Here is a 15,763-nt window from a genome sequence, read left to right as displayed (position 1 = left end):
CAAAATGGACGCAGAAACAAAGAGAAAGGAGAGATTTGGGAAATTTCTTCTTCTTTTTTGCAATTTCTACTTGTAAATCAGTGATGTCGTTGAAGAGTTATGACTCCTCTATCATGTATTGTTCTTTGTATTTTATTCTATTGATTAGAAAACTAAGTAACTGGCTAGTTTTTTAGAGCTGAGCTCCAGGAAGCAAGTGATGGGTTATTTAAAGAGATTGGCTAATGATGTTTAGTAATGAAAAGCAGAGCTTAGTTTTGAGCCTACAGTTAGCCACAATATGAACAATTTTGTCATGTTGGTGTAACTTTCCAGTGGGTCACTCATCCCAAAATCAGATACCATTTGTAACAGGCTAAACTCTTAACTATTCATATATTGTCTGATTTAACCTAAGAGCCTAATGATTTTGTCATGTTGGTGTAACTTCTCAATAGGTCACCCATCCCAGAATTGTTAGGGATGAGCATGCTTAACTGCGTAGTTTCTTACGAAAATTTCAATCATTACACCAAAAGGCCCCTCAATATTTCAGAGTTTAGTTTCTTTTACTTAATGAATTTCACATATATGGCAGACCCATTGTGTTAGAATTAGTATGCAAACTTATGATTTGATGTTGAATGCTCCCACATATGTGAATTGTGAAGAGATCCAACCATTTTCATTGATTACACATCAAAAGCCAAGGAGTGGGGGGAAAAAGCCAAGTAGTCTAGCAAGTCACATCCAAGAGCATCAACAATGAAGTGACCATTGAGTCTTTCGTCCTGTATAAGCTACAGAGTAAACTCATCCAAGATGGACGAGGAAATGTGTGGTTTGATGATGTTTATAAAGCTAAATGATTGAGATTTCTCAATCATTTAACTCAATATATACAGGAAGCCAAAGAATAATGATGGAATGGAGAGAAGAGAAAACCCCTCTTTTGTCTTTTAGCCTGCAAGAAACCTCACAAGAAATCAAGTGGAGCTTCCTAATGGAGATGATACCAAGCTACAAAGATCTAGAGCTGCAAGAGTGAATGGTCTTATGCATCTTTTGGGAAAAAAGAAAGAACGAGACCAGTAGTAAATAGTAATCCAACTAGAGAATTTGATTATCAAAGAAAGGCACTTAGCTTTCCAATCAGTAAGAGTATAATTAATTTTATCAATGAGCGGTTGCAAGTCAGCCATGCGAGGTCTACGAGCAGAGGTCGTTAGCTTGAGGTAAGAAGAGTGAGGAAATTTGTTGGAAACCCCAATTATTTAACTTAAAAGCAGAGTGCTTTGTGCCTTTAGAGAAGCTCTAACATTTCCTACTAAGTATTTTCAACATAAGAATTTCTTGGACCTTAAGGTGTGGACTATAGTAGGTGATTTTTGGGCAAAAAGCATAATTAATTTGGGATGAAGTCAAGGGCGAAACTGTGTACTGCTGAGGTCTATTTATTATTTTACTCAAGTAAATATAGTTAAATAATGCTAATATGAATACTCTATTATATTCAAACAAATATAATAGAGCTATATACGGGCATTTACATACTTAATTAGCCCAATCTATTGATGTGTATCGACACGTATAATACCCTAATGCATAAAAATATAACAGTGGTCTTACTAAAAGAATTTTGTAGCATATCTAGGCTTCGTTTGGGACAGCTTTTGGATAGTTTTTTTTTTACTTTCAAGAAATTGTTATACTAAAAAACTACTTTAGAAAGTAGTAAGAAAGCCGTCACAAACAAAACCTTAGTCACTATTCATTCAAGCTTTTGAGAGTGTTGGTTATGTTCGGTTCCTTAAGGCCAAACACTTGGTTTGGAAATATCTAATAAGTTTTAGGCTATAGGATCTTATAATTATACATAAAATCACTTAAATTGATCCTATTAAGTGATTTTATTTGAGGTTTCTTTTACTTTGGCTAAAAAATTATGCAGTCATATTTATTATATTGTTACTGTCAATAAAGTAGGCTGAGAAGTTATTGTCAAAAAGTTATTGTAAATGAATTATTACTAGTGAAGTTGGCAAAACTATGTAGGTTCACCTTGATATTTATGACACAAATCTAAGGCAAATTGGGTTATAAGTAATGCAAACTAAGGTGTAAAATAACAAGCAAATATATCATAATATCAATTTATTACAAATTATGCGACCAAATTTTATTATCTAAAATTTTAAATTTCTTTTGTGACAAATGAAAAAAGATTATCATAATTTCGTGATCAGTTAGCAACTGAATTTTAGTCATTATTTTGAGAATGGTTTATAACTTATTTGTGATTATATTCTTTGTTAGAACATTATGATGGACCTCTGGTGATATATACTCTATTACTAAGATGAGTTTGATTTATTATAATATTTTGACAGAATAGTCTCTCATCTTCACTAATTTCCTAACTAATTATGGGCGAGCATCAGCATTATTGGCTATAGTGAAAGTTGAACTATTTATAATTTTTTTCAAGAGAGACATCCAGGCCATTTTGACAAATAATTAGAACATTGCATCGATCTATCAATATTGATCTTCCTTGATCTTGTATTAATTTATAGTTATATTAATGTCTAAATGATACTAAAAGTAAACAATCTTGGGCTCAAAGGATTAATATCATTTAAATACCCATTTCAACTATAAACACATAATGATTGGAGAGCATTTGATCCCTTAAATGATCTCACTAAGCTTCCAAATTTGACATGTGAGGCTAGTAAACCCATAGAGCAAAAGAATGAAAAATAAAATAAATTATTTTTAGGCTAAAATGATACAATTGGTTACTTTTTCATTATATAATGTCCTTTTTCTTAACTTTGTTTTAGAACAAGTATGCAAGAGATGGTAGTACTCAGGTGGAGCTATGACATTTTTTGAACCTCTAAGCACTCTCCAACATCTAGCCTGTTAGTCTAAAATTTGATTGTGCCTATCAATCAGGTTGTATTGTTACCGTGGATCTATGTTCAATTTATCATGCTCGCTGAGGGGTTCCTCCCCCTACTTGGGTTTGGGTGCTTTGAAACTGAAACTTTTTTTGTTTACAACACCCCGACATTATGTGCCCAAGCGCCTCGGCTCTATGTACCCAAGAGCCCCAGCATTGGGTTCCTGAGCATCCCGATACTGCAAAGTTTACTAAGAAGAATGACAGAGAGCTTAGCACCACAATGCTCTAAATTCGACGTCGCAGGGTTGTCAAATGGACCAATGGTAGAGGTTTGAGCGCTACAACGCTTCAAACTAGCATCACAATGCTTTGAGGCAGACTGATCAATTTTCTTTCTCATTTTCTCTGAAGGGTGACATCCCTTTATGTTATTTACTTGACTTTCTCTTTTATTTTGTGTGTGAGAATGTGGTAAGAATGAAGAAAAGCATAAAGAGAGCGAGAGAAAAAAGATATATGTACAAATTTCTCCCAATTTTCATAGTAAATTTCTTGGCATGTTGTCGCTCCGTAAAATTTTTTTTCCCGATTTTAGGTTTTTTCTAAGTTAAATCTTGGTTCCTCTTATTTCCGTTGATTTTTATTTCTTATTTTGTGTTCGTTGCGTGGTTTATTTTCACCCCCAACATAGCTTAAGGTCCCTTTCAGGTACACGCTTGAGGTCAATTTATAATTGTGGATAACATCTAAAATACTCCATTAGATGACTCACACTAATTCCTCTTAATCATTAGTTGTTTTTTTGAATGATTGAGTGCTTTAATAATGCTAAAATTAAACAATCATAAGCTCGTTGATTAATATCATCAACACGAGACGCTTGATTTGACTATAGATTTGTAAGATCTAAAGTCAATAAATTATTTTCATCAAGACTTTAATTTAACAATATATTTAAAAAATAAGAATTCCAGTGTTCCTAAATTTAACTCAAAAATACAAATAAAAATAAAATAAAATAAAACAATAAAAAGGGTTCTGAGATTCCAAAGAAACACTATTTATTCCTCATTTAATCAAATTCAGGCAATTTTTAAAACATAAAATTTGTAAAACTTTATTAAATGCTAATAAACTTTAATATAAAGTACCTAAGAAATCTAATATATTTAAAACTCCAAAAGCACATCACCTCCCTTCAAGCCAAATGGCAAAATATTTACAATTACAAACACGAACATCAAAGTAGTAGAAACAGCCACAAAGTTCAATCAAATAAGCCAAAGGTGTTCACTCCGGTATGGTAACCAAAACCGGCCGCCAGGTCCGCCGCAACAACCGGTGTCGAAGCCCCCGCGTTCCGAATCGCATGAAACCGCGCCGCCCACCGCCGGCGAGCAAATCCATACCCAGTCTCCTCCACACTCCATCCACCTCCCTCTCGCATCTCATGGCTCCCCCGACTTCTCCGCCGCACTCGACCTCATTTCTGCCTCCGGCTTCGCATCTGTCCGGCGTCAGCGGCGGAGATGAGACGAATAGATCACGTAGCGTCCCTCTCTTTCCCGGTAGATCAGACGGCTCCACTGCCGAGTAGCTTTTCCGGCGCCCGAGGAGCATTCTTAGGGTTTTGCGACGGCGGAGTCGAAATCCAGGGCTACCGCCGCCGGAAGCGGCGGCGGCAGATGGGGCTCTGGAAGGACTTCTTGCCGTAGCGCATTGTGTGGCCAATAGCTTGAATTTCTGCAGCGCTGCCATTTCTGTGGTTTCTGCTCGTTCGGCCTCTCTAAGTAGGGATTTGAGGGAGCGATGGTAGTGGAGGAATTGATTCGGTTCGGAAAGGGGCGAGGAATAAGATAGAGAGGGGGGAGAGATTGTGAGGAAACGGTGACACGTGGAGGCAGGAGAAGCGCGTTGTATTTATTCCCTACTGAACGATTGCATGCTTCAGTTTGCAGATTAAACTGGCTGTAATTAGGCGCCGGCTGCCTGTGTCCGTTTGCCCTTGGAGGTAGTTATCGGTGCTCGTGCGAACGGCACGTGTAGGAAGGACTACGAGGTATATTAATCGAAGAGGAGAAGACAAATATATCACGATTTTTTCTATTATTATTTTTTGGTATGGTAATAATTATTATTTTTTAATTACATGATACGATATTATATGTGTTAGTAATTAAAATTAAAATTATAAGATAAATGAGCAAAATAAAAGGATTTTTAATTTTTTGTTAATTTAGATTTTCATTTTTATTTTATTTTAAAATACTTTTTATATATTCAGATTGTTTCAAAGCCATCCCTCCCCTTTATTTTTATTAGCTTGTAAAGGAAGTAAATAAGAGAAGAATGAGAAAAGTGAAGAGAGAGAGAGGAAGCCCTCTAGAGCTTTTTAATCTCTCTCTTATGTTATAAAAAGTATTATGATCGTAGTTAGTGACCTCTATTCTACTTTTGTTTTTTTTATTATGTCGAGTTTAGTATTTTCTCCCCCCCCCCCCTAAATTTGGTAAAAAGATAATATCTCTTATTCTAGTGAGTTTTCATCATGTAACTGTTAGTATGTAATATATATCATTCTTATGAGTATTTTGGTTGGCTTATATTGGAGTTTTGCTGGGTGATTTGATTGATATGATATTTTAATTGAATTTAGAAAAATATGAATTGAAAATGATCAGATACCATTGTATTAAATTGAGATCTGAGATACATGATATATATATAATTACTCTTTATTTGGAAAAATAAAATAAATAATTGCTCTTTAATTGGAATAACTTGTATTTTAGCATTATACATACATATGTTGAAAACACAATAGATTTATATGTTATGATGATTGTATATATATAATGTGTACAAGAAGCCATATGAGATGTCTTTTATCAAGATGTATATATGATATGCGTGACAGTAGGTAAATGAATGAATTAATGTGTTAAGTAAGACGGATAAGATTAATATTGATATGACTGATAATATGATATATGAGTATATTGATAGTAGCATTAATATATATCATGGTTATTATTATTATTATTAATATGATATGCATGTGTGTGCATTTTATCCTATACAGAAGGTGAGCTAATAGGCCTTCTTGAAATAAAGATTGTGGTGTCAACCTGTATGTTAGCTTGTAACTAATTGACCGATAACATTGAGGGTAGAGAATGGTGACTCGTTATTGATAGATCGATTAAATTGATTATTGATGGACCAATTATTAGATTGATGGATGACATATATGACAGATGATAGGTGATAAATAACACAGATGCTAGATAGACTGATGAGCTATAAGATTGATGATTATCGAGACTAATTACTCATGATAGGTGACTGATGATACTGGTAGCCTAATTGAATGATATAAAAAACCTAACTTATATGGAGCGAACTTATATATTGATATTCTTTAAATTGAATAAGAATTGTTAAAACATTAATAATTAATGACCATTGTTACATCTCTTTTTCTAAATATATTTCACTTAATATAGCTTATAGCTGTAAAAATTACAAAATTAAAAATAAAAACAAATGAAGAGTATAATTTTTCTCCAATATTTAGGAAGAAAAAATTACAAAAGAAGAGATGTAATTTACAAACGGGTAATGCGCAGAATTATCTCAAAGGAAAAAAAGCTTTGGGAGTAAACAGTGCAGGACTGGAATTACGTCAAGAACCTCGATGGCTAGAATTAGGCGTTGAAGACCTGCTTGCCCACTTTTCCGTCACCGACTCCGGCGAGGAAGGCCGTTTATCGCTATCTCTACCAGCATTGCTTACAATCTGTTCGTTCGAATGCTCCAGTAAAGCCCCGCTCTGAATTCCCTTCAGCACCTCGAGCACTTCCTTTATTGGAGGCCTCATCTCTCTATCCACTTGCAAGCACCGGAAAGCAAGCTCGGCCACGAGCTTCATCATTTTCTTCGTCTTCATGTCGGATTCGAAACAAAGTTTCGGATCCATTAACTCTTCCAAATTCCCCTTTTGTATCCGGTTCACCGCCATGGTGGATAGGTTTATCTCGAAGCGATCGCGGCCGAAGTCGACGGCTGGCTTCGATGATATGAGTTCAACGAGCACAACGCCGAAGCTGAAGACATCGCTGCGGTCTGTGAGCTGGTAACACTGATAGTACTCCGGGTCGAGGTAGCCCGGCGTGCCCTGCGGCGCGGTGGAGATGTGGGTGGAGCCGTCGGGTGGAAATAGGCGGGAGAGGCCAAAGTCGGCAACTTTGACATGGAATTCGGCGTCGAGGAGGATGTTTCCAGTCTTCACGTCGCGGTGGATGATCGGCGGGTCGATGGCGTGGAGGTAGGCGAGCGCAGTCGCAGTCTCAACGGCGATCGAAAGGCGAAATGGCCAAGTTAGCCGGCCTTCACTGGCGAGGCTGCCGTGGAGATGATCAGCAACGGTGCCGTTGGGAACGAACTCGTAGACGAGGACGAGCTCGCGGCTTCTCGGCGATGTGCAGCCGTATAGGGAGACGAGATTTTGATGACGGACGCGGGAGAGGATCACTATCTCGTTGGCGAACTGCTCCACTCGCTTGAAGTTGCTCTCGTATAAGCGCTTCACAGCGACAGGACGGCCGTCCCGAAGCTTCCCTGCGGCAGCAGACAAGCTGTTTGTAAATATTCCTGAAAGAGAGCATCTTTTTTATGAACAGGTTGTAGAGAGTGGGCATACCTTTATAAACAGTGCAAAAGCCACCGTCGCCAATCTCCATGGCGGTGTCGAAGGAATTGGTCGCTTCATAGAGTTCATCATAGGAGAAAATGTGAGTCTGGTATTGGTAGCGGGCGAGCTCTGACTCCTTTTCGGAGAACTGAGGGCTGATGTTGGATGACTGGTAGTAGAGGAGGCTGGAAGAACTGGTGTGATTTAGTTTAGGCTGCTGGTCTCGCCGTCGCCGACGCCTTATGTGAACAAAGCAGAGGATACAACCTATGATGAAGATGCTCGAGCTGGCGGCGATCGTTGCACCTGAGATTGGTAAGGAATCATGAATTCAGCGAACTGTAGTAATAAATTTTGCAGGAATTTCTGCTTCACAAATTTAAAGCTGTGGTTCTGCTTCTGGTTCAGATTGTCCACTGCTGTTCTGTATCTTTTTTGGCTCATTTTACATCATCTTGGTAGAAAGAAAGATCATGAGATTTGAAGACTTCATAAACTGTTTAGTTTGCAGAATGCATTTCTGTTGGATTTTATTTTCATTACACAAGCGTATTTTTTCGTTATAGGAACTATTGGAATGGGAATTTGAGTTAGATTCCTTACCTACAGTCATTGATTTAGATTTTTGTCATAAAAGGTGCTAGTAATTTGAAATCTACAGTCTACAGTCATTGATTTGAGCTATTGACTCCTCTTTTTGTTTTCTTTCAATCATATTAGCATCCAAACTCAGCAAAAGGGCTTTCTCGTGCTTCGAAATATCATGCAATAAAGATGTTCTAGTCAGTGTGTGGTTCAGAAGTAAAGGAAAAAGTGTTCTACTTTTCAGCCAAATACTCGCCTTTTTGAAAGTTTTTTCCTTCTTCTCTAACCAGGTGTCCCTTTGTTGACCTTAAATCATTTGTTGCCACCATCTCCATCCTCAAAACTTCTTCTTTGGATCTTTCAATCTAGTAACAGATTCCACAAATTCCGGTTTTTTTTTTTAATTTTTTGCCCTCTTATGTTTAGTTTTTAGCTAAATCCTGTTTCTAAAAACTAGATTTCATAATCCAACATTTCTAAATGAAAATTATGCAGTGAATTTCAGAAGAAAACTTGAGCGTTTGAAGTACTAAAAGAGATTGTATGTCTGAGATTCTGAGAACTCACCAACTATAACACCCTTGTTGTTCCTGCTCTTCTTCACTGCTGCATCATATAAGAAGTGGCATGCAAAAATCAAATCAATAGAAGCCCCAAAGAATCTACAAAATCACAAAGTTTATATAGATCCAAATCAAATTACCCTGGCAACCGTTGCTGCAACTGCATGCAGAATCACCCTCATCACTGCAATTTCTTGCAGAAATCTGGCAACTGAAACAATCAGTGCCCACCCATCGTGGTGAAAACCCCACGCCCATCAGAGAGATTTCATTACCATCCTCTCCTCCAAAAGAGAGCTTCCAATAGAACCAAAGATCTTTGGAAGAAGAACAGCTACTTGGAAGCGAACTGTAACTCTGATCGCCATTGCCCTTGAAGTATAAGAGGCTATAGTTTTTGCAAAGATTCAGATTATAATCCACATGAAATATATCATTGGAAAAATCATAATCGTCGTTGCAGTTAAAAAAGGATTCCCCAGACGGAAGTGTTTCAGATATGGAGGTGAAATTGATCCCTGGAACTGGCTTCCTGAAATCATAGAAAAAATCACAATTCCATCCTCTGAAGTAAGAGCTGAGCTTGAGATCATGGATTATAATCGTCTTATCCTTGTACGAGATGCTCCTCACTGGATACAAGTAATTGTCTCCATAGAATCGAACCGCCGGCACCAGATCGATGCACTGGATGAAGTGAATCCCAGTACATGACTTGACTGAATTGTTGGTGTAGAAAGGAAACTCTATATCCACAGTTATATTTCCACAGCTAAAGTTTTCAGGAAGACACGAAGATTCAGCACTTGAAGGAAGGAAGAAACATGTCGCCGTGAGGAGAAAACCCAGGAAGAAGAGAAGAATGGATTGGGTTGAACAGAAGAACATTTTACAAGAAAAAGAATGGAGATTTACGAAAGAAGCTGCATCAAAAAGCTTCAAAAAATAAAAAAAGAAAACTTTTTGTTACAATCTCTAGAACTGTTTTGTTCTTGTAAGGTTCTGCAGATATTGAAGGGATCTATCTGAAACCTTGCAGGTTGGGCACGCAAGGAACCGGTCAGAGACGGCCATTATTAGTCTATTAGATATAGATTATCATGATTAATTAACTTTAGGGGTTGCTATCTTAGGCATAAGAAGAATTATATAATTAACGAATGAATTGGAGTGATATTTTTTTATTATTTATGAGTTTTCATTTAAAAAAACAAATATTTTTTGTATTTATTATGGAAGGAAGATTAGAAGGATTAGAAGTGGCTGGAAACCGTTGGGCCTACGCGGCTGTGTAAACGTTGCATTTAATTGCATTGAAGGCTTGAAGTCAAACGGCTAGCATTTGTCAGCAACGGCCACTTTATTTTCAACGGAGATGCCGTTCTTGGACTAATCGTAGGGAGGATAGAAAGGAATTTGCTAAGCCAATTAGTGATGAACTCAGCTTATTATTATAATAAGTGGATAATTTTGGGGCAAATTTTTAAAATTTTATCATATAAATGAATAAATTATTTAGTAATTTATTATTTAGTAAATGATACTTTAAATTTTAAAGAAATGTTCATTTGATAATGATGTAATTATTTATTTGATGATTTATTTATTATTCTTGTATTAATTATTCTAAATTTTATGTATTTTAAAAACTATTTATATTAAATAATTAAACATATTAATTAAAAAAATTAACTAATATTTAAATTTTACCAAATAACATGAATAATACCTAATGAAATATGTAATTTTTTTTAAGTTTATTAAAAAAATCATCTCTGTAATTAAGGTTATGTATTTAAATCATTTGTATAAAATTATTTGTAAGATGAAATTATTAATTAAATAATTATATACATCTACAGATTAAAAATTTTAATTAATTTTTTAAACTTACCAAATATCTTAAATAATGCATAGTAAATTAATTAATTATTATTAAAATTTATTAATCTATCTATGTCTATTATTAAGGTTATACATTTAAATAATTTGTATAAAATATATAATTAATTATGCTCCATTAAATTTTGATAAAGACTCAACAAGATTTTAAAACTTCGATCGAATTTTGCTTGAAGTTTATTAAATAAATAAACAAACAAATTTGAACTAGATAATATTAATCTCAAATCAACATAGAATAATTATTGAATGGTTAATCTTTTTTTTCATTTTAATGAGGAGCGATAAATCAAAATATTTTTAAAATAAAAATAAAAAATAACTTTCTTCAATTATTGTAGCCGTGAATCCATTCATAATTTTTATTTTTATTTTTTAAAAAACTTAATAAGACCTAAAAGAAAACCTAATAATTTAATAATAAGTTCTTTGAAAAGATAAAAGATTTGTCAAGAGTGAGCCCAATTTCCTTTACTACAAACAAAAAAAAATGAAAACCCTCTTAGGGGCTAGGTATGATAAAGATATATTTCTATTATCATTATATGTGGAGTAATACTTTTCATCTATGTATATTTTTTAATAAATTATTAAATAATTTTGCAAAGCATTTAAATTTAAAATAGATTAAATTAAAATATGATAAATTTATACTTTACTTTTTAGGTCAAAGTCAAAAATATCAACAAATAATAAAAGATTTTCAAATAATATAATAATAATGTCATAAAACTATTTAAACAATTTAATAATTTCATTCATCATTATTTTTTCCCCCTATATTTTATAGCTATGTTATATAAGTTTAGAGAAGAGGGAGATATCTAATCCAATAACTTCTAATTTTAAAATTTTCAAATGAATGATAATCTAATTGCATTTGGAAGCTCTCCTTAAAGAGATATAGGTTCAAAGTCATATGATTATTAATTTTTATTTAATATTTAAAGATGTCAATAAATGACCCGACTCGATAGTCCAACTCTAAAAATTTAGGTTTGAGTTGGTACATTTAATAAACGGGATAGGTTCAGGTACGAAATTCTGACTCGTTTGATTGGCTCATTGGGTTTCAGCTGACCTGTGAACACAATCTTGATCCGAAAGTGACTTGTTTCAATTAGTTGAGTTCGAATAGACTGAATTTAGATAGGATCGATTTCAGGTAGGACTTGATCCAGACACGTAAACCTGTTTCTTTTTTTCTCGGCTTGCCTATATTAATATAAATAATGGAATTTGAACATTCAAAGAGTTAAAAAAATGAGAGACATTTTGTGTGCTATTGAAGTTGCAGTGTGGCACTTTTCAATTCATGTGTATAGTCAGCCATCTATGAAGAATTTGTCCAACTAGAATTTATTATAAATTTCACTCTCCAATAATGGCAAGAGAAATTGGTTTGGATTTCCAACTTTCAACAAAAATCGAATGGACTGACTTTATTGCTCACTTATTCAGCTGATTGAACATTTATCAACAAGATTTTTAAATGTCAATATAAATATTTTTTAATTATAATAATAATTTATGGATAATTGGATAGTTAGTACATAAGAAGATGGTGAGATTTATGGAAACTATAATTTGACTACTGATGAGTTGAATTTGCCTATATACACATGGCGGATTTTTGGGTAGAGAGAGAAAGAGGAGATGATGATTCTAGAGAGAGAAGTAAGTGAGAGAAATATTAGGGGTCAACTACAAATTTCTATAGATAAGTAAAGGTGGTGGTTGGCCATTGGAGAATTTATTATGTGTTGTCACCGAACAGCCCAGAGGCGAATCAGAATGCGCTATGTTATCTGGTACCGAGTGCTACGCAACAGCGATACACAACAAAAAATGATGTGACTTATTTTAATTCGCCTCTAGATGTCTTTCGGTCACCACACAAAATAATTTCATTAGCCATTGAGGGGGATGAGAGAGAGAGAGAGAGAGAGAGAGAGAGAGAGAGAGAGAGAGACTTGAGTAAATTTTGATTTTCCCTTTAATTGCCATGAAAATTTAATGACAAAAGAAGTATATTTATAATAAAAATTGATAATATATTACTTGAAATTTAAGACTAAATTTGGAAATTCACTTATTCTATGCATAATGATATGTTAATTTGACGAACAAATAAATTTTTTAAGCAATAATCATATTTTGTTTTCTTAATTTATTAATATTTCTTAATTAAAAATAATAGAAAAATATTTTTATGTTGGTTTCATTGGCCACAACCCACAAATCATGTTTTGAAAATTTTATATTTTATTTTATGATATAGATGAGCATAAGATGAAAGCAATAAGAAATGTGATTTTTTGACCTCCTTGTAACTCTTACAACTTGATATACTCCCATTAAAATTCATACAAATATTCATAAATTTCCTTTAGTTTGATCTAGCCACATATAATTATTCTAGACCTACACATGTTTTTTTTTTTTTAGCTGACCCCATATAGTGGAATAAAAACTTGATGTTGTTCGTCTTCATTTGGCTAAACTGTATGTTTGTTAGATTAGCCATTTTATGTGCATCAATATAGTCCACCATGGGCTTAGCTATCCAAATGAGCCAAGAATACCACTAATAGAGCCTCTAAAATTAGAATTCCATGTTTACCTCATTTGCTCCTACAAAGTAGTATTAAAGAGCTTTCAAAAGGTTTTTGAGTTTTCAAACTTTTTTTATGAACTAGCAAGTATCACAATAATATTTTTTATGATTCTTAGGGTTCTTCATAAGGAGAAACTTAGCTTTTGTTGTGGAGTGAACCCTCTTATGATACCAATGAATCACTAATAAAAATAGTGCATGTGATTTACTTGACATAGAAAGGCCACTTCTTTCTCTAAAGGGCTTTCTTTGGTTACAAAAGGTTGCTTCTTTGTTTCTTCTTTAGAATTTGGCCACTTCTTCCTCTAAAGGGCTTTCTTAAGTTACAAAAGGTTGCTACTTTGTTTCTTCTTTAGAATTTGGCTTGTTTGGCAAGGTGTATTCATGTGCTTTTGATTGCTCCTTTTTAAATCACTTGATCATCTTTTAAGAAGATATAGGGTTTATGTTATTAGGTAGGTCATTTGATCTCAATAAAATATTGTTTTTAGGTCACTTGATCTCAATAAAGGGAACTATAGCTATTGCAATTTTAACCACAATTTTAGCTTGCTTGATTATTACTTCTATATCTTGAAGTTGTGAAATAAACCTATAAATAATTCGCAAATAGAAATTTTTTATTTTTTTATAAATTACACAAAATCTCTGTCCTGAAAATTTAGAATGTTTTTTTATTATATGAAACCCGACTAAAGGAATCATATCGTATTGTATTTCAATGATATATCATTATAGGAAAAAAGAGAATGTTCCAGCAATAAGGCCGGTAGAAATATTCCAATGGATTTTTTAGCGAAAAATGTAGCAAAAGTTCTGACGAAGAGTTTCCTACAAAAAATTTTCACAATACAAGTGCATTAGTTTCTGACAAATTTTTCACCAGAAACCCCCTTGAAAACTCTAACGTATCTTCCGACTTGCACTCCCATTTCCTTGTTTCTCATAAACTCCATTATGTCACTTTTTCACCCATTTTGAGCCACTATACTTCACCTGCAATCATAAGTGATTTCGGCCCTGTTTTTTAATTCATCCATAAATATGATGGCATTTCTCCTCCTCTATATCAAAGATGGTTTTATTTAAGATTGCATTCATTAGTTTCTTCAAATGTCAAATTTTGGGGATTTCTGTAAATAAATTCTTAAAACTAGGAGATTAATTAGTTTGAAAGGTTTTTTTCTTTAACAAAGATTTGTATGTTCTTCATACATATTGTATTTTTGTATGAAGATCAAGAATTTCTTTCATAGATCTATCATTCATTAAACTCTTAAGTAAATGCAGCTTATGAATATTCATAGTGAATGATCTTGAATGTACAATAAATTGTTATATAGTATGAAAGGATTAACTTATACATTTTTTAAGTGAGTTGAATATTTTGTGTACTTCACTTCTCAAATTTACCCATTTTTCAATGTGAGAGAAAGTTTAAATGCTCATCTTCTAAATAAAATCAATCATATAACACCACATGAAGTTAGGGTTTATTTGAATTAGAGAGGAATTCAATCCTATTATTCGTTTGTATCATCCCTACCGACCGACAACTTTTCTGAGATCTAAAGAACATATTTTTTAATACATTTTTAGATGGATTTTTCGCCATAAATTCATTTGTAAATTTTTAGCGAATTTTTTGTCAGTCCGAAAAGGTTTCTAATTAATGCATTTTTTTCTAGTGGATTATGATCTGCCAAACACCAAAAATTTTCAAAATTTAAGATTTTAACTATTAATTTTTTTTGTCAGTAATGAGCTTCTAAGGGGCATATATGACTTTCGATGAGGTTTTATTCATGCTTCCTCTTTTCAAGAATATTGAGAAATATAATTTAAGTGAGAGCATTTTCTTTTTTTTTTTATTTATTTTATAAATACTAAAAACAAGAGTATACAACCGTAGATAGGGAGAAAAGGAAAAATAAAAAAGAACCCAATAAAAACTAACGACACAATCAAACGGAGAGAAAAAGAACCCCAAGAAGGGCTCAGCAAAATGCCGAGGCTCCCAGCATCCTCGAAAGCGCAAGGACCATCCAGAAATGGAGAGAGACACCAATGGTTGCCACAAGGTAGCCAATGAGGACACGAGCCCCAGCAACATCATAGCCCGTCAACCTCCAATCCAAACCAATCGCAAACCGAGCAATCGCAGAGAAAACACAAAGATGGACAAGAATTATCTCTTACGACCACCTCTCTTCCAAAGTTTCCCACGAGGAGCCTTGAGAGGTAGATCACTAACCATATTGAATTTGCTACCAGGGTCTGAATATGAATCAGAATCGGATTCATATTCCGACGAATTGATCAGCCAATCACCTTGATCCCTAATGTCCATTTTAGTAGTAACACCCACTGTTACAGGAATATTAACCAATTTCTGAGAATTGTCCAAACTGCCTTGCGCATCCGAATTTACTATCTGACCACACACCAGAGGTGCCATACTCAAAGCACTATCTCGTGGCCCACCAAAATCCTCCACAACACCCATAACAGGC

At 34.1% G+C, this 15,763-nt stretch overlaps 2 protein-coding genes and 1 long non-coding RNA gene across 4 annotated transcripts; 1 reads left to right on the top strand and 2 right to left on the bottom strand.

Annotated features, from left to right (window-relative positions):
• Positions 1 to 4,058: 4,058 nt before the first annotated feature.
• Positions 4,059 to 4,727, bottom strand: LOC110116587. Its single transcript, XM_020850233.2, has one exon. It carries the CDS (start codon positions 4,646 to 4,648, stop codon positions 4,181 to 4,183), a length of 468 nt encoding a protein of 155 aa, XP_020705892.1. The 5' UTR covers positions 4,649 to 4,727; the 3' UTR covers positions 4,059 to 4,180.
• Positions 4,728 to 6,477: 1,750 nt separating this feature from the next.
• On the bottom strand, positions 6,478 to 10,028 carry LOC110116581 (LEAF RUST 10 DISEASE-RESISTANCE LOCUS RECEPTOR-LIKE PROTEIN KINASE-like 1.1). Of its 2 annotated transcripts, none has more exons than XM_020850224.2 (4): positions 8,872 to 10,028; positions 8,736 to 8,771; positions 7,593 to 7,889; positions 6,478 to 7,510 (listed from the first exon to the last, which is right to left on the bottom strand). In XM_020850224.2, exons 1-4 carry the CDS (start codon positions 9,617 to 9,619, stop codon positions 6,576 to 6,578), a joined length of 2,016 nt encoding a protein of 671 aa, XP_020705883.1. In that variant the 5' UTR covers positions 9,620 to 10,028; the 3' UTR covers positions 6,478 to 6,575. The 2 variants fall into 2 exon arrangements, with proteins under 2 accessions (XP_020705883.1, XP_020705882.1); XM_020850223.2 differs by having other exon boundaries at positions 8,736 to 8,774; positions 8,872 to 10,027.
• Positions 7,764 to 8,797, top strand: LOC114578563. Its single transcript, XR_003699564.1, has 2 exons — positions 7,764 to 7,898; positions 8,664 to 8,797. It is a non-coding gene; the product is annotated as an uncharacterized LOC114578563 (long non-coding RNA).
• Positions 10,029 to 15,763: the final 5,735 nt, after the last annotated feature.

The sequence above is a fragment of the Dendrobium catenatum genome, unplaced genomic scaffold, assembly GCF_001605985.2.
Source record: "Dendrobium catenatum unplaced genomic scaffold, ASM160598v2 original_scaffold_76227, whole genome shotgun sequence".
NCBI classification, from domain to species: domain Eukaryota; kingdom Viridiplantae; phylum Streptophyta; class Magnoliopsida; order Asparagales; family Orchidaceae; genus Dendrobium; species Dendrobium catenatum.
The sequence above is the reverse complement of the archived record's forward strand: the minus strand, read 5'-3'. Positions and strand labels throughout refer to the sequence as shown.

Coding starts and splice junctions, on each gene's coding strand:
- LOC110116587 (XM_020850233.2), bottom strand. CDS start 4,648: ATGGCAGCGCTGCAGAAATTCAAGCTATTGGCCACACAATGCGCTACG.
- LOC110116581 (XM_020850223.2), bottom strand. CDS start 9,619: ATGTTCTTCTGTTCAACCCAATCCATTCTTCTCTTCTTCCTGGGTTTT. Junction 8,775..8,871: donor TTGCAGCAACGGTTGCCAGG/GTAATTTGATTT, acceptor TATATGATGCAG/CAGTGAAGAAGAGCAGGAAC. Junction 7,890..8,735: donor CAACAAGGGTGTTATAGTTG/GTGAGTTCTCAG, acceptor TACCAATCTCAG/GTGCAACGATCGCCGCCAGC.